This window comes from Rhinichthys klamathensis, unplaced genomic scaffold (assembly GCF_029890125.1).
Source record: "Rhinichthys klamathensis goyatoka isolate OS25496 unplaced genomic scaffold, OSU_Roscu_1.1 h1tg000264l_1, whole genome shotgun sequence".
Lineage (NCBI taxonomy): Eukaryota > Metazoa > Chordata > Actinopteri > Cypriniformes > Leuciscidae > Rhinichthys > Rhinichthys klamathensis.
Genome location: NW_026606785.1, coordinates 2,182,529 through 2,201,067, shown reverse-complemented (window position 1 = coordinate 2,201,067; position 18,539 = coordinate 2,182,529). Strand labels below are relative to the sequence as shown.

The window sequence follows — 18,539 nt, the reverse complement described above, 5'->3', positions numbered from 1 at the left end:
GTTGTAAGTAGCCTATCTAAAAGCTGCCACAAAGAACCGGTAAAAGTAATGATTATGAATATGTAAAATATAGCAAGGAGACATTTTAATTGTTTATTAATAAAGTGTTTTCAGCCAGTGTGTCGGCTGGAAAGATGAAGTTGACGATGCTGACTCGCGATCTTCGCAGTAGTGAACGCGCCAGAGAGAAATGCAGATTTCACGGATGACTAAGCAGAGAGCAATCCGCTTTCTTTCGTTTTTAAATGTTCTGTTTAAAAGTTAAAATGCTAACACGAAAGATAAAATAAAATGAATATTTTATGTTCTGTGGAGGCCGACCCTTCTTCATCCGGTTAGTATTACAGTCTATGGTATTAGCCTACTTTTGTTTTGCGCAGTAATTCGTAGAATTACTAAAAAAAATATTTTGCCATCTAAAAGTTAAAGGTTTTTTGTGTCACGTCACATGTGTATTTCGCTCATATTAAATATAAAACACATGTGTAGACTGATATTTGTCTAATGTCTTGACTCCTTTATTAAGGGAATATGGATAGGCCTATATAAACAGACGTTTCAGTATTAAATGCATTTTCTGATAATTTATATTTCAGGTTTTGACTGCAAATGTCACTTCCATAACGCTGGAATTGCCCAATTTGAAATAATTTTATCCTCAACTAGTTTTTTGGTGTAGGTCTACGTATTTTATTATGTTAACTTCAAATAATACTAATAGTAATTTAAAAATGTGGTAGCCCTACGTGTTACACATATCCACTGTTATGGTGGCAATTTCAGTAGATTTACTCACTAAACATTGTTGTGGAAACAATAAGAATGAAAACTAGAATAGTATCGTGCTACAGCGCACATCAGCTGCAGTTCTGGCGCCTCAGTCCCAATACTGTAAAACTTGACGTACATTCACATCACATGTTAATGCAGCGGTAGAGTAGCACTCACAGGATACTGACCTTGTTATTCGCAATCACAAAAGTTCATTATTTGCTCGTGCTTTAAAGCTTTGCCGGGTAAACATTTCATTGGCGTTCAGTTCTGACATGATGCAATTTTTCTGAGCGCGCACTGTCAGACAGCGCCAAACTGGATTTTTGTTGGGTCAGACCAATCTGATAGCGACGGGGGGCCGAGACTGAGAGAGCTACATGGAGATACATGGAAAAAAATATGCACCAAACAAGCCACTTTGAAATTTTGCTGTTTACATGAATAGAAAAGTTGGGTGACCCTCCCCCCTAGACTAAAAAAAATTGAATGACCCTCCCCTCAACAAAGAATAAAAAGACACGACCCTCCCCTATTTTCCTCCGGTGGACCTTTCCATAAATACCGAACCTTAGTCCTTAGTAGGATGAAAATATTCGTATTTAAATTGTGAACAAATTATATACAGAAAGCGATCAAAGAACAATCTTTCCACACAGCGCGAGTTTATCTGGACACTTGCCAAACTCGTTATGAAATCAATGACGCACGTTACTGCACAACGAAGCTCTTACTGTATTTACATCATCGTGTTTGCATTGGTGAAAGCATTAGAGAGAGTGCAGAAACTGCTTTGCAATGATAATATCTTCATTCTCGCGATCAACACACTGTCATCTGCTCAATGCTCATCACGGCAACATTTTATGCGATGGGAATAGATCTAAATACTTTAAAAACATCTCACGATTCGTTAATCTCGATAGCTGTTATAGTAAAAATGTATAATAGCAGTAGTAAAAGTATTCGAGAGAGTTTCACATGTAATGCGTAGCTATTTCATATGCAAGCATGTCAGCCAATCACAGCAGTGGCCGCGGTTACACTGAATCCCACAGCAGACACGCCCCTTCAAACAGAGTGTTCAAATCAGAGGCTAAAAGCAGGCTAGGAAAAATGCCATTTATTTCTAAATTATGATTATTTTTGATCTAAAAAACATACTAACATTATAAGGGCAACCCAGGAAACATTATAAAATAATAAAAAAAAACATTCTAGGGCACCTTTAAAATGTTTTTATTCTTCAAACACTGGGAATGTTACTTTTGAAAAGTGTTGGGGAAAGTTACTTTTAAAAGTAATACATTACAATATTGTGTTACGTTAAAATTAACTAATTGTATTACTTAGTTAGTTTAATGGAAAGTAGTGTTATGTTAATGTTGTTACTTTTTCTGTAAAAAAAACCACTCCACGAATTATGTATAAGTTCTGTTTTGTGTTAATGTTTTGAGAACATGATTAAAGACCAGATAACTTTGAACAAACATAATGTTACTAGAAGAACGTTTGTTCGTAACTTTGAGAGAACCGTATCTAAAGTTCTGAGAACATTCCCTGTTAGCTGGGAATCACCTTAATGTGTCAATGTGTCTGACGTTTCCTCCTTTATTAGGGTTAAGGAGCATGACATGAAGAAGGAGCAGGAGAGGAGAAGGGAGGCTGAAGAGATGAAGCAACTCCGAGATCTTCATCTGAGGGAACAGGCCATCAAAGAGCGCCAGAATCGAGAAGTGAAGAGAAAAAGAATGAATGCTTTCGTGTAAGCCGGTTGTTGGACAACATTCACACTGTAAAAGCAGATCGAATCAGATGCGGTTTTGAAATCCCTTCTTCTGTCTTCCATCAGGACCATTTGACCAACAGAGAGCTGACAAAAGCAGCGGAGGCTCGGAGGCAAGAGGAAGAGGAGGAGAAGAGAAAGCAGATCGCCAGCCAGAGCGAAAAAGTGACGAGAATGAGGAGAGAAAAACAGGAGGAAACATTTAGGTATTGTACATAAGACAATGGAAATGCGTCCTGTGGTGGATATTACAGTTTTTCTCGATTGCTTAAACACATTTCTTGAAACTATGCCTCGTATTCTCAAAACAGTAAACACAAATCCATAACGTCTCACCCAATTCCCCAAACATCCTATTTTCAGGTCAAAATGAAGCTCTACACTCAAAACCATTCACTCTTGCTGAAAAACCAAACTTTGCCCTCAGACAGGACACACAAGCCCTCAAAAATACACACACTACAACATAGTCTTACACACTGGTGCTATAAATTCAAAACAACATTTCCAAAACTGGTAATTCATGTTGCTTGTGGTTCCCCCCCCCCCCCACATCTTTTTTTTACTCTCTCCTACTCTTACGTAAGATGTGTGTGAGCATCATATGACAGTAAAAGAGCACACACAAACCTTATTCAAATATGGAATTGTATTGGAATGGTAAAGAGTGTTGGTACATGCCTCCACTCAAGGATACAATATGATGAACAAGTCTAAGAATGTTCCACATATGGATAAAATACCATCATTGGCCTAGAAAGATAACATTCTGTGAGTTACAGTAAGACTATAAAGGAGAAAGGATGCCCTCCCTTCATTGTCACACTCTGCAGCCACTCTGTGTGACTGTACGACTGCTGGCCTTTTCTTACAAGAACATAAACCTCATCAAAGACAATTGGAATTGTTTGTCTCTTATTCAGTGATAGAAATTTGTTTGCCACCACACCTCCCTGAAGGTTCTGATGATGGAGGCGACGGTGAAGCGACTCAAATTTGGCTGTACTCATTACCCAGCCTCCCTCATAGTCATACCATGGACAAGGACATGGCCAACTAAAGTGGCTTGAATTTCATCCGAGACTGCTTGTCTTCTTGCCCTTGCCCTTCCTCCTCCTCCTTCTCCTCCTCCTCTTCCTCCTCCTTTTCCTGCTCCTCCTCTTCCTCCTCCTCCTCCTCCTTTTCCTGCTCCTCCTCCTCCTCTTCCTCTCCCTCCTCGACCTATTGCTTAATTTATCTGTGGACCCATTGTTCCAAAACTCAGTAAACTGATTTTTATCTTTTATAAAAGATTGTATAACCTTTTATCTGTATTGAAGGATCTGACTGATGTGTGTTCAATTTTGACTCTTAGTGTTTTCACCTGGGTAATTGTGTGCTAACTGAGCTGAAGCTGTGCTGACTTGAGTGAACAATTTTGAATGCTAGTGTCACAAGGTGACAAATCTAGCGGAACTAATTTCCGCTAGGAGTGTGTTTCCCCCCGGGACGATTTCACCGGCACACCGTGCTGGTTTGCTTGTTGTCAGTTGCCATGACAGCGGCAGCTGATTAGCTAAGCAGGACCAGGTGCGGGTGTTTGCTGTGGGGATTTGTGATTGGGAAACACGACCAAAAGAAGTAGTTAAAAGGAAAAGGAAAAGGCATTCGAGTGTGGTACTCCCCTGGGAGCAATCGATTCCTTTGGCAGTGGCTTGGGTTTGCTGGGATCTGTGGAGCGGCTGTGAGGAGCTGACTGGAAAGGGGTGCAACGGTGATTGAGGGAGTGCAAGCTGGAACGTGAATTGGATGTGAAGTGAGTGAATTGTGGAGATTGAGTCAAGATTGGAGAATGCCATCACTCGAGGGAGAAAGATAAGTAATGAAACACCGGATCCGTGTGAATGCATGTCTTGCACTGAATTGGATAAGGAATTGTGAAGTGTATTGACCACAAATATAATTACCACTAAGAGTGTGGACTGATTCATCTTTGAAACCCTGATATCTTCTTCTGAGTGTTGAAGACGCTGTGTTCCATGCGGTGCGAAATCCTCTGCATCTCATCAGCTTCTGAGTGTTGAATCAGCGCAACAGTGGAGGGATTGAACATTGGGTGAGGGCTGGCCTTATTGCACTAAGATTTGAGAGTGGATTGCGGTGCCTGAATTGAAGTGTCACACAGTATTGGACTTGACGTGAAGTTGCAGTGTGTGGATGTACATGTTTATTTAACCGCCAGTGTTCTCCAGTTCACATTCTCGCCAGTGTTTGCGGAACGAAGCCCTCAGGTTGGATGTGTATGTTCCACTTCGGCCACCAGGTCCTGTGATATGGGAGAGGAGTGTGATTGTCCTGTTTAACTTGTCCTGTCTATCTAAATAGAACGTTCCTCTGCCACCGCCTTCCTGTGTGCTGCCTGTTCGGAGGAAAGACACACCCCAGCCTTCGTGTCGCCGTGGGAACCACCCAGCCCAGCCGTAAGCCTGATTCCCCATTATACGAAAGGATCATGTTTGTTCTTGTATCAAAGGCTTCGCCTATTTAAATAGAAGATTCTTCTGCCTCGGCCTTCTTGTGTGCTGCCTGTTCAGAGGAGACACACCCCAGCAGCGCTGCTTGTCCCGAACCACCCGCTCCAGCCGTAAGTCCATACTTCACCGAAATAGAATTGAACCTGCACACTTGTCTCTGTCCTGGATTATACAGGGTACCCTTGTCTCTGGCTGGAGCCGTCAAGGGCGGAGAGGCACTCGGGGGACCTCACACCTGCTGCTCAGTGACGCCACGGGGGAGAGCACCCTACACGGAGGAGACCTGCCTACCCGACTACCTACCTGACTGGCAGCGAGTCCTCCTCCTGGACTCCATCGCCCCCTGTGCCGATCACCTGCCGAATAGCTGACGCTTGGGAAAAACTTACCTGCTACCCACCTGTCCTGTGGAGAGAGTCCCCTCCTGGCCCATGGTCCTGGCCCTGCTCTGCCCGGACCGTTGTCCGCCTGTATTACGCCGAAAAGAGCCTTCTTACCACGTTACTTACCTGGATGCCAGACGGGCGTTCGGCTCCCTCCTCCTCTGTGGCTGCCAGTAATCCGGGCCCTCGCAGTACACCCCTCGGTCTCCTCCTCCCTGGAAAGAGAGACGAAGCCCGCATTAAGACTTTTAATTCTTGCTTTTATTCAATAAAGACTTTCGTTTTTAGAAAATCTTCTTGTCTGTCTGGTCTCTGGTACGCTCCTCGAGGTGGTCCTGGGTTTTGAGGGGTGGGCGCAGTCTGGCTTGGCCCCCCCGACCTGTGACACTAGTGCTTTCTAAATGACCACGTGGTGTAGGCAATGAGAAATGAAGGGATTTGTGTGTAGAGTTTTGCTGTAATAGTTCAACAAATCTGACTAATGTGTCAAAACAGGGAATAGTGTTCATAGTTCAGTGAAATGGGTGTGCTTTTTGATAAATGGCATTATGGTTTTGAAATTTTAGTTCAAAAGCCTGGTTATAGTGTTTAAGCAATCGAGAAAAACTGTAATCACACTCATTGGTGTCAGAAATTAACTTCTTTATTTTCAGGAGCATTTTTGCACATTTATGAGGGCTAACACGCATCAAAAACACAGCATGCTGATTAATTATGTTAAACACTTCCAACCCATACTAACATTTATATATTAAATGCTTAGACAACAGATAAAATAACTTTGGGTGCATTTTAGGCATTTTTGTTACTTTAAAACTGTGAATCTCTAGAGATCATGGGCTTCCAGTGATATTTTAGTATTTATAGTATACAGTATTTAGCAATGTTTTGAATGACCTTTTATTATTATTTTCAGAATTGTGTGCTTTTGTCATTTTTCCCCCTGTTTTTATTTTATTTTATTTCTTTTGAGTTTTATTTTATATTTACTTCAGTTTTAGTAATTTTAGTACTTCAACTTACAAAGTGAAATGTTATTTCAATTAGTTGCCAAGGCAACATTTCTAAGTTCAAGGTTAAAGTTTCTCATCTAATATTTTTATTTTTAGCTTCCTAACACTGTAAACCCTAACACTCAAAATAATCCATTGTTTTGAGTAGGGCCAACTCACATTATACAAATTAGTTCCATCAAATTAACATACGATACTTAATTTTATGAATACGATAATTTTATGAATATTTTAACATTTATTTTTTCTTTTGAGTTCACAAAACTGACACATTTTAAGTAAGTTGAATTGTTTCGTTGTTTTGAGTTCTATGAACTTGTTTCTTTTAATTTTGACAAACTTAAATTTAACTGAAACTGGGCTGGGATTTTTATTTCCCAGCATGCTTTGCAATGACACTCAAAAGGGAGAGTAAATGCTAAAATTAAGTGTCATATAATGGTTTTTGTGCCAGATTAATGTTAAGTGGGAGATTTAGTAGTGTTTAATGTTTTGTTATGCTAGTTTAGAAGAGTTTCTGTTATGTTGGGTTTTTTGGGGAGTTACCATCATGGCCGGTGACGAGTTTGGTTTGAGAACAGTGTGTGTTAAATGTTTTAAGTTGATGTACTCATTCCGCAAGGGCTATGATATGCTGATACTATAGGTAGCACTTATTGAATTAGCTGGTTAAATCCAGCCAAGTTTCCACTACTAAAAATATTGAAGTTGAGATTACATGAGAATTTTAAGTTGTGTATGAATTATCTTACTCAAATATTTCAAGTTAAAAGCAATTAAAATATATTATTACAAAACAAAAATCTGCAAGCTCTGCTTACTTACACATTCAATTTCTTAACTTAAACAATTTGATGTAACTGATTACCTCAAATTATTTGAGTTTTGCTAACTTAGTTATTCGGGTGTATTTAATCAACTAGAAACTGCTCTAAGTGTTTGTTTCAAATTCAAACGTGCTTGCAAACCAGTTCCAATCTTTAATTTGTCTGTGAAAGGTATTTTGGGAACATTGACATACCATTTGACATCCACATTCTTACAACTTGCTCATTCATGAATCACATCTAACTGGGAAGGTTATTGAATTAATGGAAGTTCACTGAGTGGGAAGCCTGGAGAAAGTATAATTCTTTCCACTGTCTCAGAACTGGGCTTGTATTTGTCTTTATTTTTGCCTTAGAGAGCGTCAAAGACATAGAGAGACTGTTATACAGCAGTTAGCCGTGCAGAAGCAGGAAAAAATCAGCAATGAGGAAGATATCATCGCAAAAGCAGTCGCTGAACGTGAGGCCAGACGGGCCCGAGTGCAGCGCGAGAAAGAAGAAAAACATGCAGCCATGTTGAAATCTATCTCTGCACACAGAGAATCCAGGGTAAATTACCTATTCCTAATGTTTTTATACATCGTTAGTCTCATAGCATAATAGCTATGAGGCTAACGACATGTAAACATTTTTAAATCTCCGCTCCGCGTCATGCCTAACAACGGCCCTCAGCTGTTCCACTGTAAAACATGGCTTCGCGGGGCTTATTGCTTAATTTTACCGCAGTGATGCTGGGTTTATGAGCATCACACGGTTTATATATAGAATTTGAAATGCATTTATTGAAATAAACATTTTTCTCAACTCTATATCAGAGGCAAGAGCTGGAACGAAAGGCAGAGGAAGAAAAACAGAAAGCTCTGGAGATGCTGAATGCAAAGAAGGAAGCAGATCAAATCTTCATGGAGAAGCAAAAACTTCAAGCTCAAAAAGCTAAAGAAGAAGGAAAAGCACTCCAATACACATACATACAAAAAATGAAAGAAAGTGCTTCCAGCTTTTAAAAAAAAATACTATTAAGCATCCACCCTAGACAACGCATCTGCGATAATATTGTCTATTCCCCGGACATGCACAATTTGGAGGTTAAAAGGTTGAAGCAATCAGCGCATTAACCTACGATTTGAATTGTACATGCGACTGAGGAATTTGAGTGGGTCATGGTCAGTAGTGTTGCTTTCGTCAACGAAAATTATGACTAAATTTCGTCGTCAACGAACCTTTATCACGTGACGAAAACGAGACGAGACGCAACGTAAATGCTGGTCATGTGACGATGACTATAACTAAATGTATAATGCAATATCGTTGACGAATAAAAACGAGACTAAATGTGGTTTACAAAATAAAAACTATGCTAAAATGTCTCTTCATTTTCGTTGACCAAAACGAGACGAGACGAAATGTTATTTAACGTTATTTCGTCTCGTTTACTTGCATTATTATTATGCAGCATTTCTGTTTCGTGTGTCACTTCAGGGGCTGCATGAGATCGCAGACGCAGGCGACTTCACATCCTCAAGCCCCACTCGCGGCATTATTTAGAAGATGCAGCTGCGCGAGTGTTTGACACATAGGCTACTCCGTGTGTAGTGCGTATGCGGTGCGTGTTGCGGTGTGTATGCAGGAGCTGCACGAGCTATTTTGCTTTCACATGTGCTCCGTTTGCAGTGCGCAACTGATCTACGGCTGTACCACAATCACAACATTCATTCTCTATTTTTTATTTCAAATCAATATTTTTAGCCAACATCCATTATGTCGCGTTGTTGAGGTAGATAGCCTACTGTGTGTAGATCTCTGCTCTGCTGTTATGCACGCACGCTCCTGGAGCGCATTGACGGACCGCATCCGCGTGCGTGTGAGCGCTCTAACCATATAGGCTCTACATGGGTGCGGGAAAAAATACGGAGTTGCCTATGTGTGAAACAGGCATTAGCATAAACGACAACAAACAAAGTTAAGTCTGACACAGAGAAAGGGATTCGTCTTTGGGAGAAAAAGAAGAAATTACATTTGGAAAAACTTTCATTTCATCATGTGTGTAGGCTACTTCTAACATGTTTGGCTGGTAAAATAAATATGTTGTACATTCAAATCAGAGCATTTTCCGTGTCTGGAATGGATGTATTCTTGAGTCTATAAGGAAACAATAATATAATAAGATAACAGAAGATAAGATTGTTTGAAATGGGTTTGGCTAAAAGAAAATTTTGGTTTCGTCTATACAATAGATAGGCCTACGTATAGGCTATATTGACTGACTGGGTTAAATAGAATACTAAAAAGAGTATTGAAAAAAATACAATTTTCATTGACTAAAACTAGACTATGTTTTTCTTCGACTAAAACTAGACTAAAATGTCATCAGTTTTCGTCGACTAAAACTAGACTAGACTAAAAAGAGTATGAATGTGACTAAAACTAATAAAAACTAAAATGACAGCTTGACACAAAGACTAGACTAAAACTAAAATTAAAACAGGCAGCCAAAAACAACACTAATGGTCAGTATAGACCTTAACTGGATGTACCGTAGAACCTAAATACACTTTCGAAGTGTTGAATAGCCAGGACTAAAGCCAAAGTCTCTTGCTTGATAGTGGAGTACTTTCGCTTGGCAGAATTACATTTCTTAGAGAAGAAACTCACGGGATGGTTTACGTTGTCTACGCCTGATTGCAAAAGTACGGCACCGGCGCCTACGCTGCTGGCGTCCACAGCAAGCTGAAGGCGATCGAAGAAGAGGAGAAGAAACGTCTCGACATAGAAGAAGAGAAATACCAGGCCCAGATACGAAAGGAGGCCATTGAGAAAGCAGAAACCAAGCAGTATACCAGACCGACAGAGTGAAAGGCCTCCATGTTCGTGTCTTACGTTATTAGACCACAAATTGTCGTGCGAAAAAATAACTGAAAGACTTTGTGGCAAAGAACACCGCTCTCATTGTTGAGGAGGAAACCCAGTTCCAGAAATACGCCAATCAAGTCATCGAAACAGCCGAGAAGGCAGGGAGAAACATCTACCCACTCCTAAAGAACAAGCGGTCAGTCCGTAGATACGGCAAGAGCGTGCAAGCGTTTTTATAATTAATATCCAGTTCTCCTGTTGCTCAGTTTACTATTTGACACAAGGTAAGGCTATTTCGATTCTTTGCATTGAGTGAAATTAAAGTTAAAGACCTCAAAATAAAAATGGAATTCACTTGAACAATATTTTGATGAGAACAAAAAGTGCCACATCAACTGTAGTTTCGTAGGTATAACCGGACAAAATATGAACAATAGCTAGGAAAAAAACAAGTGGCGATGAAAAACAAATTAATTTATTTTTTAACAAGCATGTAAACAGAACACCTTATCTCAAAGTTGAGAGAACTCAGCTTGGCGGAAAGATCTCTTTTTTCTCCACGAAGGCCCGACCAGCTACAAAGTAGGCAACCTTTCCTGCTTTCCGTGCCTCGTCGACTAACGGCCACAACTTCATTCTACCATCTCTGTCGGCCTTGCAAAGATCCTCTCTAAAACGCAGACCATTTTCCCGTAGATAAGCGGAGTTTTTGGCTGCCGCCCGTACTGCTGCTCTGTGTATACGCGAAGAGAACTGGATGATTACACCGCGGGCAGAATTTTCTTCACACCAACACGATGCACTGTGTCGATCACATCCGGAAGATGGTCAGCGTGCTCTGGCAGTAATTTCTGACAAATGCCAACCACTTCTCTCCTTACATTTTTTTCATCGATATTATCTGACAGGCAGTGTAATTTCAAATTCCAACGTCTGGAATACCGCTCCAATTCAGTGATGCGTGACTCCAATGCGCCGATCCGATTGTTCTCTTTCAACAGTGATGACTCGACTTGGGAAACTTTGGTCTTCACCTCATTCACATCATCACACACGGCGTTAAGCTTTTCTCTCAATCCGGCAATATGAGAGGTGTTGACCGCAACCATCGACTCCAGCTTATCAGGAATGGCTTTTATAATAACTTGGAAATTTGTTGTCTAATGCATACAGTTGTGAGTTGGGAGATAGAGAAATACGAAGCAGACCTAGTTTTGTCCAAATCTGATTGGCAGCGCATGCAGGACAGTGTGAACGGAGTGAATCGTCACAGCAGAAGTGTCATAGCAGCGGCTGAACAGCGGGAGGCGCTGCACATGCGCTCTAAAGGGCTCGTCAAACCCAACACCATAGCTGTGAGTGACAGCATCGCACTGGAGTTACTGCATTTGTAGCTCTCTTATTGTGCGGGGCTCCGTACTTCTTATGCCGGGCGTACACCAAAGGATTTTCACAGTCCCAGACTAAAGACCGGCAGTCTTTAGGAATCTTACTGGAGTCTCGGCGCGCTCCCGTCGTCTCGATCGTTAATTGTGAGGTGATAATCTGGAGCCGGCGACCCGATTTATGCCAGTCTTTCTCTAGTCTTTCATATTAAACATGTTTGATATTATCGCAAGTCCTAGCGTAGTCATAGTGACGTAAAACAATCAACAACCAATAAAATCGTTCTCAGAAAACCGGAAACAGGAAGCCATCAGTCACAACAAAGAAACACTTATATCCATAATTTCAACACAGCATTTAAAATTATACCCTTTCAAGACATTTAGTTCAAACTATTGTTCTCATCATATAATGATATAGATTCATAACCCCGGTCATGTGAAAAAGTTAGGTCATCCCATTAAATAGTCAACTCTTTATTAACTCTTTCCCCGCCAGCATTTTTAAAAAAAAAGTTGCCAGCCACCGCCAGGGTTTTTGACGATTTTCACTAAACTTTAATGGCCCGCAGAATATTTTCTTCTATGAATATTGTCAGGGTCTTGCTCTGGCAGCTTTGTCTGTGTTGTCTTTGTTTCATGTCTCTATGTTTGTGTTGTGCTTTAACATATGGTTTTGTTTGTGTTGGCCATGTGCTCCTCTGTTCCTGCCTCCTTGTTTCCCTGTACCACACCCTCTTGTCTAGTTGAGTCCTCTTTTGTCTGAGTGTTGTCACCTGTTCCTCATGTTCTCTGCTCCCTTGTTTGAGTCCTCGTTTACCTGAGTGTGGTCACCTGTTCCTTGTCTGAGTGTGCTCACCTGTTCCTCTTGTTCTTAGCTCCCTTGTAGCCACATCGAGATGTGCCTTAATTAGCTCAAATTATGCATAGGGAATTTTAATAATTAATCATGAATATGATTAATATATTGCATATTACAGTTAAATTATCGAAATTGAAAATGGATCGATTGTATATATGAATGGTAAATCATAACGAATTATAATTCCTCATTCATATATCAATGGTCTCATTACAGATCGATTATATGAGACAACTTTAAGGGAATTAATTTAGTTTATCAAACAATCGGTTTGTCCAGCAAACAGCCGTAAGATTAACTTACCAACTTCTCAACAAAGTTATCCCTTTTTATAAACTCCAAGAAATCTCAATGTTCCGGCCGTGAACATTAATTTTTCTCGTATTTATAAAATTTACGTTACTGATATAGTAACAACTTGTAAAGCTTTGTAGCTATGAGATATTCATTTCATTGACTTGTAAATGAGCACTTCAGGATCAATCAAGAATATGGTTTTAATAATTGAAACTACGGATACAGAATTGTACATTTGAAATGTAGAATGGTCCCAGGAGCCTTTTATAGCGCAAGTAGGCTTCGCTCAGGTGTGGCTTATCTGTAATTGGGGAAGAGACATTGCGCTCAAACACATGTATAGGAACAAACACCAGAGCTGGGGGACGTAATACCCCCACCCCGAAATGGTGACCTGTCGCCATACCTGGAACATGAGAACACTCATTTTTACTCACGAATTCTGTGTTTCAGCTCAATGTTTGAGCCAACCCAGACAATAGAGTTCCAGCTATAAATAATCACTACCTCGTTCAAGGCGTATCTCCATGCGAAAAGAAGTTAGAATTACACAGGAATGTATTATTTTGGCGTATATGGTTAAGTCACAGGCAAATCGCAACTATGCGCGACGCAATACCTAATATTGCTACAGACTTACATTAGGTTAGCAAGCCCAATAAATTAAAATAAATCCCAAAACAATCTATATATATATATATACATATAGTGTTGTTTTATTATTATTAACTATAACCTAAATGTATAGACCATATTCAGTAAATAAGGACACATGCAAGTTCATTTTCACAATAAACAAAACGTTTTTGTTTTTTTCCAAGTAAATTTTTTTTTCAATACTATTAAGCATTCACCCTAGACAACGCATCTGCGATAATATTGTCTATTCCCCGGATATGCACAATTTGGAGGTTAAAAGGTTGAAGCAATAGACTCCAGCGCATTAACCTACGATTTGAATTGTACATGCGACTGAGGAATTTGAGTGGCTCATGGTCAGTATAGACCTTAACTGGATGTACCGTAGAGCCTAAATACACTTCGAAGTGTTGAATAGCCAGGACTAAAGCCAAAGTCTCTTGCTTGATAGTGGAGTACTTTCGCTTGGCAGAATTACATTTCTTAGAGAAGAAACTCACGGGATGGTTTACGTTGTCTACGGCTGATTGCAAAAGTACGGCACCGGCGCCTACGCTGCTGGCGTCCACAGCAAGCTGAAGGCGATCGAAGAAGAGGAGAAGAAACGTCTCGACATAGAAGAAGAGAAATACCAGGCCCAGATACGAAAGGAGGCCATTGAGAAAGCAGAAACCAAGCAGTATACCAGACCGACAGAGTGAAAGGCCTCCATGTTTGTGTCTTACGTTATTAGACCACAAATCGTCGTGCGAAAAAAGAACTGAAAGACTTTGTGGCAAAGAACACCGCTCTCATTGTTGAGGAGGAAACCCAGTTCCAGAAATACGCCAATCAAGTCATTGAAACAGCCGAGAAGGCAGGGAGAAACATCTACCCACTCCTAAAGAACAAGCGGTCAGTCCGTAGATACGGCAAGAGCGTGCAAGCGTTTTTATAATTAATATCCAGTTCTCCTGTTGCTCAGTTTACTATTTGACACAAGGTAAGGCTATTTCGATTCTTTGCATTGAGTGAAATTAAAGTTAAAGACCTCAAAATAAAAATGGAATTCACTTGAACAATATTTTGATGAGAACAAAAAGTGCCACATCAACTGTAGTTTCGTAGGTATAACCGGACAAAATATGAACAATAGCTAGGAAAAAAACAAGTGGCGATGAAAAACAAATTAATTTATTTTTTAACAAGCATGTAAACAGAACACCTTATCTCAAAGTTGAGAGAACTCAGCTTGGCGGAAAGATCTCTTTTTTCTCCACGAAGGCCCGACCAGCTACAAAGTAGGCAACCTTTCCTGCTTTCCGTGCCTCGTCGACTAACGGCCACAACTTCATTCTACCATCTCTGTCGGCCTTGCAAAGATCCTCTCTAAAACGCAGACCATTTTCCCGTAGATAAGCGGAGTTTTTGGCTGCCGCCCGTACTGCTGCTCTGTGTATACGCAAAGAGAACTGGATGATTACACCGCGGGCAGAATTTTCTTCACACCAACACGATGCACTGTGTCGATCACATCCGGAAGATGGTCAGCGTGCTCTGGCAGTAATTTCTGACAAATGCCAACCACTTCTCTCCTTACATTTTTTTCATCGATATTATCTGACAGGCAGTGTAATTTCAAATTCCAACGTCTGGAATACCGCTCCAATTCAGTGATGCGTGACTCCAATGCGCCGATCCGATTGTTCTCTTTCAACAGTGGTGACTCGACTTGGGAAACTTTGGTCTTCACCTCATTCACATCATCACACACGGCGTTAAGCTTTTCTCTCAATCCGGCAATATGAGAGGTGTTGACCGCAACCATCGACTCCAGCTTATCAGGAATGGCTTTTATAATAACTTGGAAATTTGTTGTCTAATGCATACAGTTGTGAGTTGGGAGATAGAGAAATACGAAGCAGACCTAGTTTTGTCCAAATCTGATTGGCAGCGCATGCAGGACAGTGTGAACGGAGTGAATCGTCACAGCAGAAGTGTCATAGCAGCGGCTGAACAGCGGGAGGCGCTGCACATGCGCTCTAAAGAGCTCGTCAAACCCAACACCATAGCTGTGAGTGACAGCATCGCACTGGAGTTACTGCATTTGTAGCTCTCTTATTGTGCGGGGCTCCGTACTTCTTATGCCGGGCGTACACCAAAGGATTTTCACAGTCCCAGACTAAAGACCGGCAGTCTTTAGGAATCTTACTGGAGTCTCGGCGCGCTCCCGTCGTCTCGATCGTTAATTGTGAGGTGATAATCTGGAGCCGGCGACCCGATTTATGCCAGTCTTTCTCTAGTCTTTCATATTAAACATGTTTGATATTATCGCAAGTCCTAGCGTAGTCATAGTGACGTAAAACAATCAACAACCAATAAAATCGTTCTCAGAAAACCGGAAACAGGAAGCCATCAGTCACAACAAAGAAACACTTATATCCATAATTTCAACACAGCATTTAAAATTATACCCTTTCAAGACATTTAGTTCAAACTATTGTTCTCATCATATAATGATATAGATTCATAACCCCCGGTCATGTGAAAAAGTTAGGTCATCCCATTAAATAGTCAACTCTTTATTAACTCTTTCCCCGCCAGCATTTTTAAAAAAAAAGTTGCCAGCCACCGCCAGGGTTTTTGACGATTTTCACTAAACTTTAATGGCCCGCAGAATATTTTCTTCTATGAATATTGTCAGGGTCTTGCTCTGGCAGCTTTGTCTGTGTTGTCTTTGTTTCATGTCTCTATGTTTGTGTTGTGCTTTAACATATGGTTTTGTTTGTGTTGGCCATGTGCTCCTCTGTTCCTGCCTCCTTGTTTCCCTGTACCACACCCTCTTGTCTAGTTGAGTCCTCTTTTGTCTGAGTGTTGTCACCTGTTCCTCATGTTCTCTGCTCCCTTGTTTGAGTCCTCGTTTACCTGAGTGTGGTCACCTGTTCCTTGTCTGAGTGTGCTCACCTGTTCCTCTTGTTCTTAGCTCCCTTGTAGCCACATCGAGATGTGCCTTAATTAGCTCAAATTATGCATAGGGAATTTTAATAATTAATCATGAATATGATTAATATATTGCATATTACAGTTAAATTATCGAAATTGAAAATAGATCGATTGTATATATGAATGGTAAATCATAACGAATTATAATTCCTCATTCATATATCAATGGTCTCATTACAGATCGATTATATGAGACAACTTTAAGGGAATTAATTTAGTTTATCAAACAATCGGTTTGTCCAGCAAACAGCCGTAAGATTAACTTACCAACTTCTCAACAAAGTTATCCCTTTTTATAAACTCCAAGAAATCTCAATGTTCCGGCCGTGAACATTAATTTTTCTCGTGTTTATAAAATTTACGTTACTGATATAGTAGCAACTTGTAAAGCTTTGTAGCTATGAGATATTCATTTCATTGACTTGTAAATGAGCACTTCAGGATCAATCAAGAATATGGTTTTAATAATTGAAACTACGGATACAGAATTCTACATTTGTAATGTAGAATGGTCCCAGGAGCCTTTTATAGCGCAAGTAGGCTTCGCTCAGGTGTGGCTCATCTGTAATTGGGGAAGAGACATTGCGCTCAAACACATGTATAGGAACAAAGACCAGAGCTGGGGGACGTAATACCCCCACCCCGAAATGGTGACCTGTCGCCATACCTGGAACATGAGAACACTCATTTTTACTCACGAATTCTGTGTTTCAGCTCAATGTTTGAGCCAACCCAGACAATAGAGTTCCAGCTATAAATAATCACTACCTCGTTCAAGGCGTATCTGCATGCGAAAAGAAGTTAGAATTACACAGGAATGTATTATTTTGGCGTATATGGTTAAGTCACAGGCAAATCGCAACTATGCGCGACGCAATACCTAGTATTGCTACAGACTTACATTAGGTTAGCAAGCCCAATAAATTAAAATAAATCCCAAAACAATCTGTATATATATATATATATATATATATATATATATATATATATATATATATATATATATACATATAGTGTTGTTTTATTATTATTAACTATAACCTAAATGTATAGACCATATTCAGTAAATAAGGACACATGCAAGTTCATTTTCACAATAAACAAAACGTTTTTGTTTTTTTCCAAGTAAATTTTTTTTTTTATACTATTAAGCATCCACCCTAGACAACGCATCTGCGATAATATTGTCTATTCCCCGGATATGCACAATTTGGAGGTTAAAAGGTTGAAGCAATAGACTCCAGCGCATTAACCTACGATTTGAATTGTACATGCGACTGAGGAATTTGAGTGGCTCATGGTCAGTATAGACCTTAACTGGATGTACCGTAGAGCCTAAATACACTTCGAAGTGTTGAATAGCCAGGACTAAAGCCAAAGTCTCTTGCTTGATAGTGGAGTACTTTCGCTTGGCAGAATTACATTTCTTAGAGAAGAAACTCACGGGATGGTTTACGTTGTCTACGCCTGATTGCAAAAGTACGGCACCGGCGCCTACGCTGCTGGCGTCCACAGCAAGTTGAAGGCGATCGAAGAAGAGGAGAAGAAACGTCTCGACATAGAAGAAGAGAAATACCAGGCCCAGATACGAAAGGAGGCCATTGAGAAAGCAGAAACCAAGCAGTATACCAGACCGACAGAGTGAAAGGCCTCCATGTTCGTGTCTTACGTTATTAGACCACAAATCGTCGTGCGAAAAAAGAACTGAAAGACTTTGTGGCAAAGAACACCGCTCTCATTGTTGAGGAGGAAACCCAGTTCCAGAAATACGCCAATCAAGTCATCGAAACAGCCGAGAAGGCAGGGAGAAACATCTACCCACTCCTAAAGAACAAGCGGTCAGTCCGTAGATACGGCAAGAGCGTGCAAGCGTTTTTATAATTAATATCCAGTTCTCCTGTTGCTCAGTTTACTATTTGACACAAGGTAAGGCTATTTCGATTCTTTGCATTGAGTGAAATTAAAGTTAAAGACATCAAAATAAAAATGGAATTCACTTGAACAATATTTTGATGAGAACAAAAAGTGCCACATCAACTGTAGTTTCGTAGGTATAACCGGACAAAATATGAACAATAGCTAGGAAAAAAACAAGTGGCGATGAAAAACAAATTAATTTATTTTTTAACAAGCATGTAAACAGAACACCTTATCTCAAAGTTGAGAGAACTCAGCTTGGCGGAAAGATCTCTTTTTTTCTCCACGAAGGCCCGACCAGCTACAAAGTAGGC

At 40.3% G+C, this 18,539-nt stretch overlaps 1 protein-coding gene across 1 annotated transcript in view; it reads left to right on the top strand.

Moving 5' to 3' along the window:
- Positions 1–14,027, top strand: part of LOC130102015 (trichohyalin-like) — a 43,367-nt gene extending 29,340 nt beyond the window's left edge. The window contains exons 18-21 of the mRNA XM_056267887.1: positions 7,650–7,842; positions 8,109–8,280; positions 11,317–11,498; positions 13,863–14,027. Coding sequence (XP_056123862.1) covers positions 7,650–7,842; positions 8,109–8,280; positions 11,317–11,498; positions 13,863–14,027 — 712 coding nt within the window. The remainder of the gene's footprint in view (positions 1–7,649; positions 7,843–8,108; positions 8,281–11,316; positions 11,499–13,862) is intronic.
- The last annotated feature ends 4,512 nt before the right edge of the window (positions 14,028–18,539 follow it).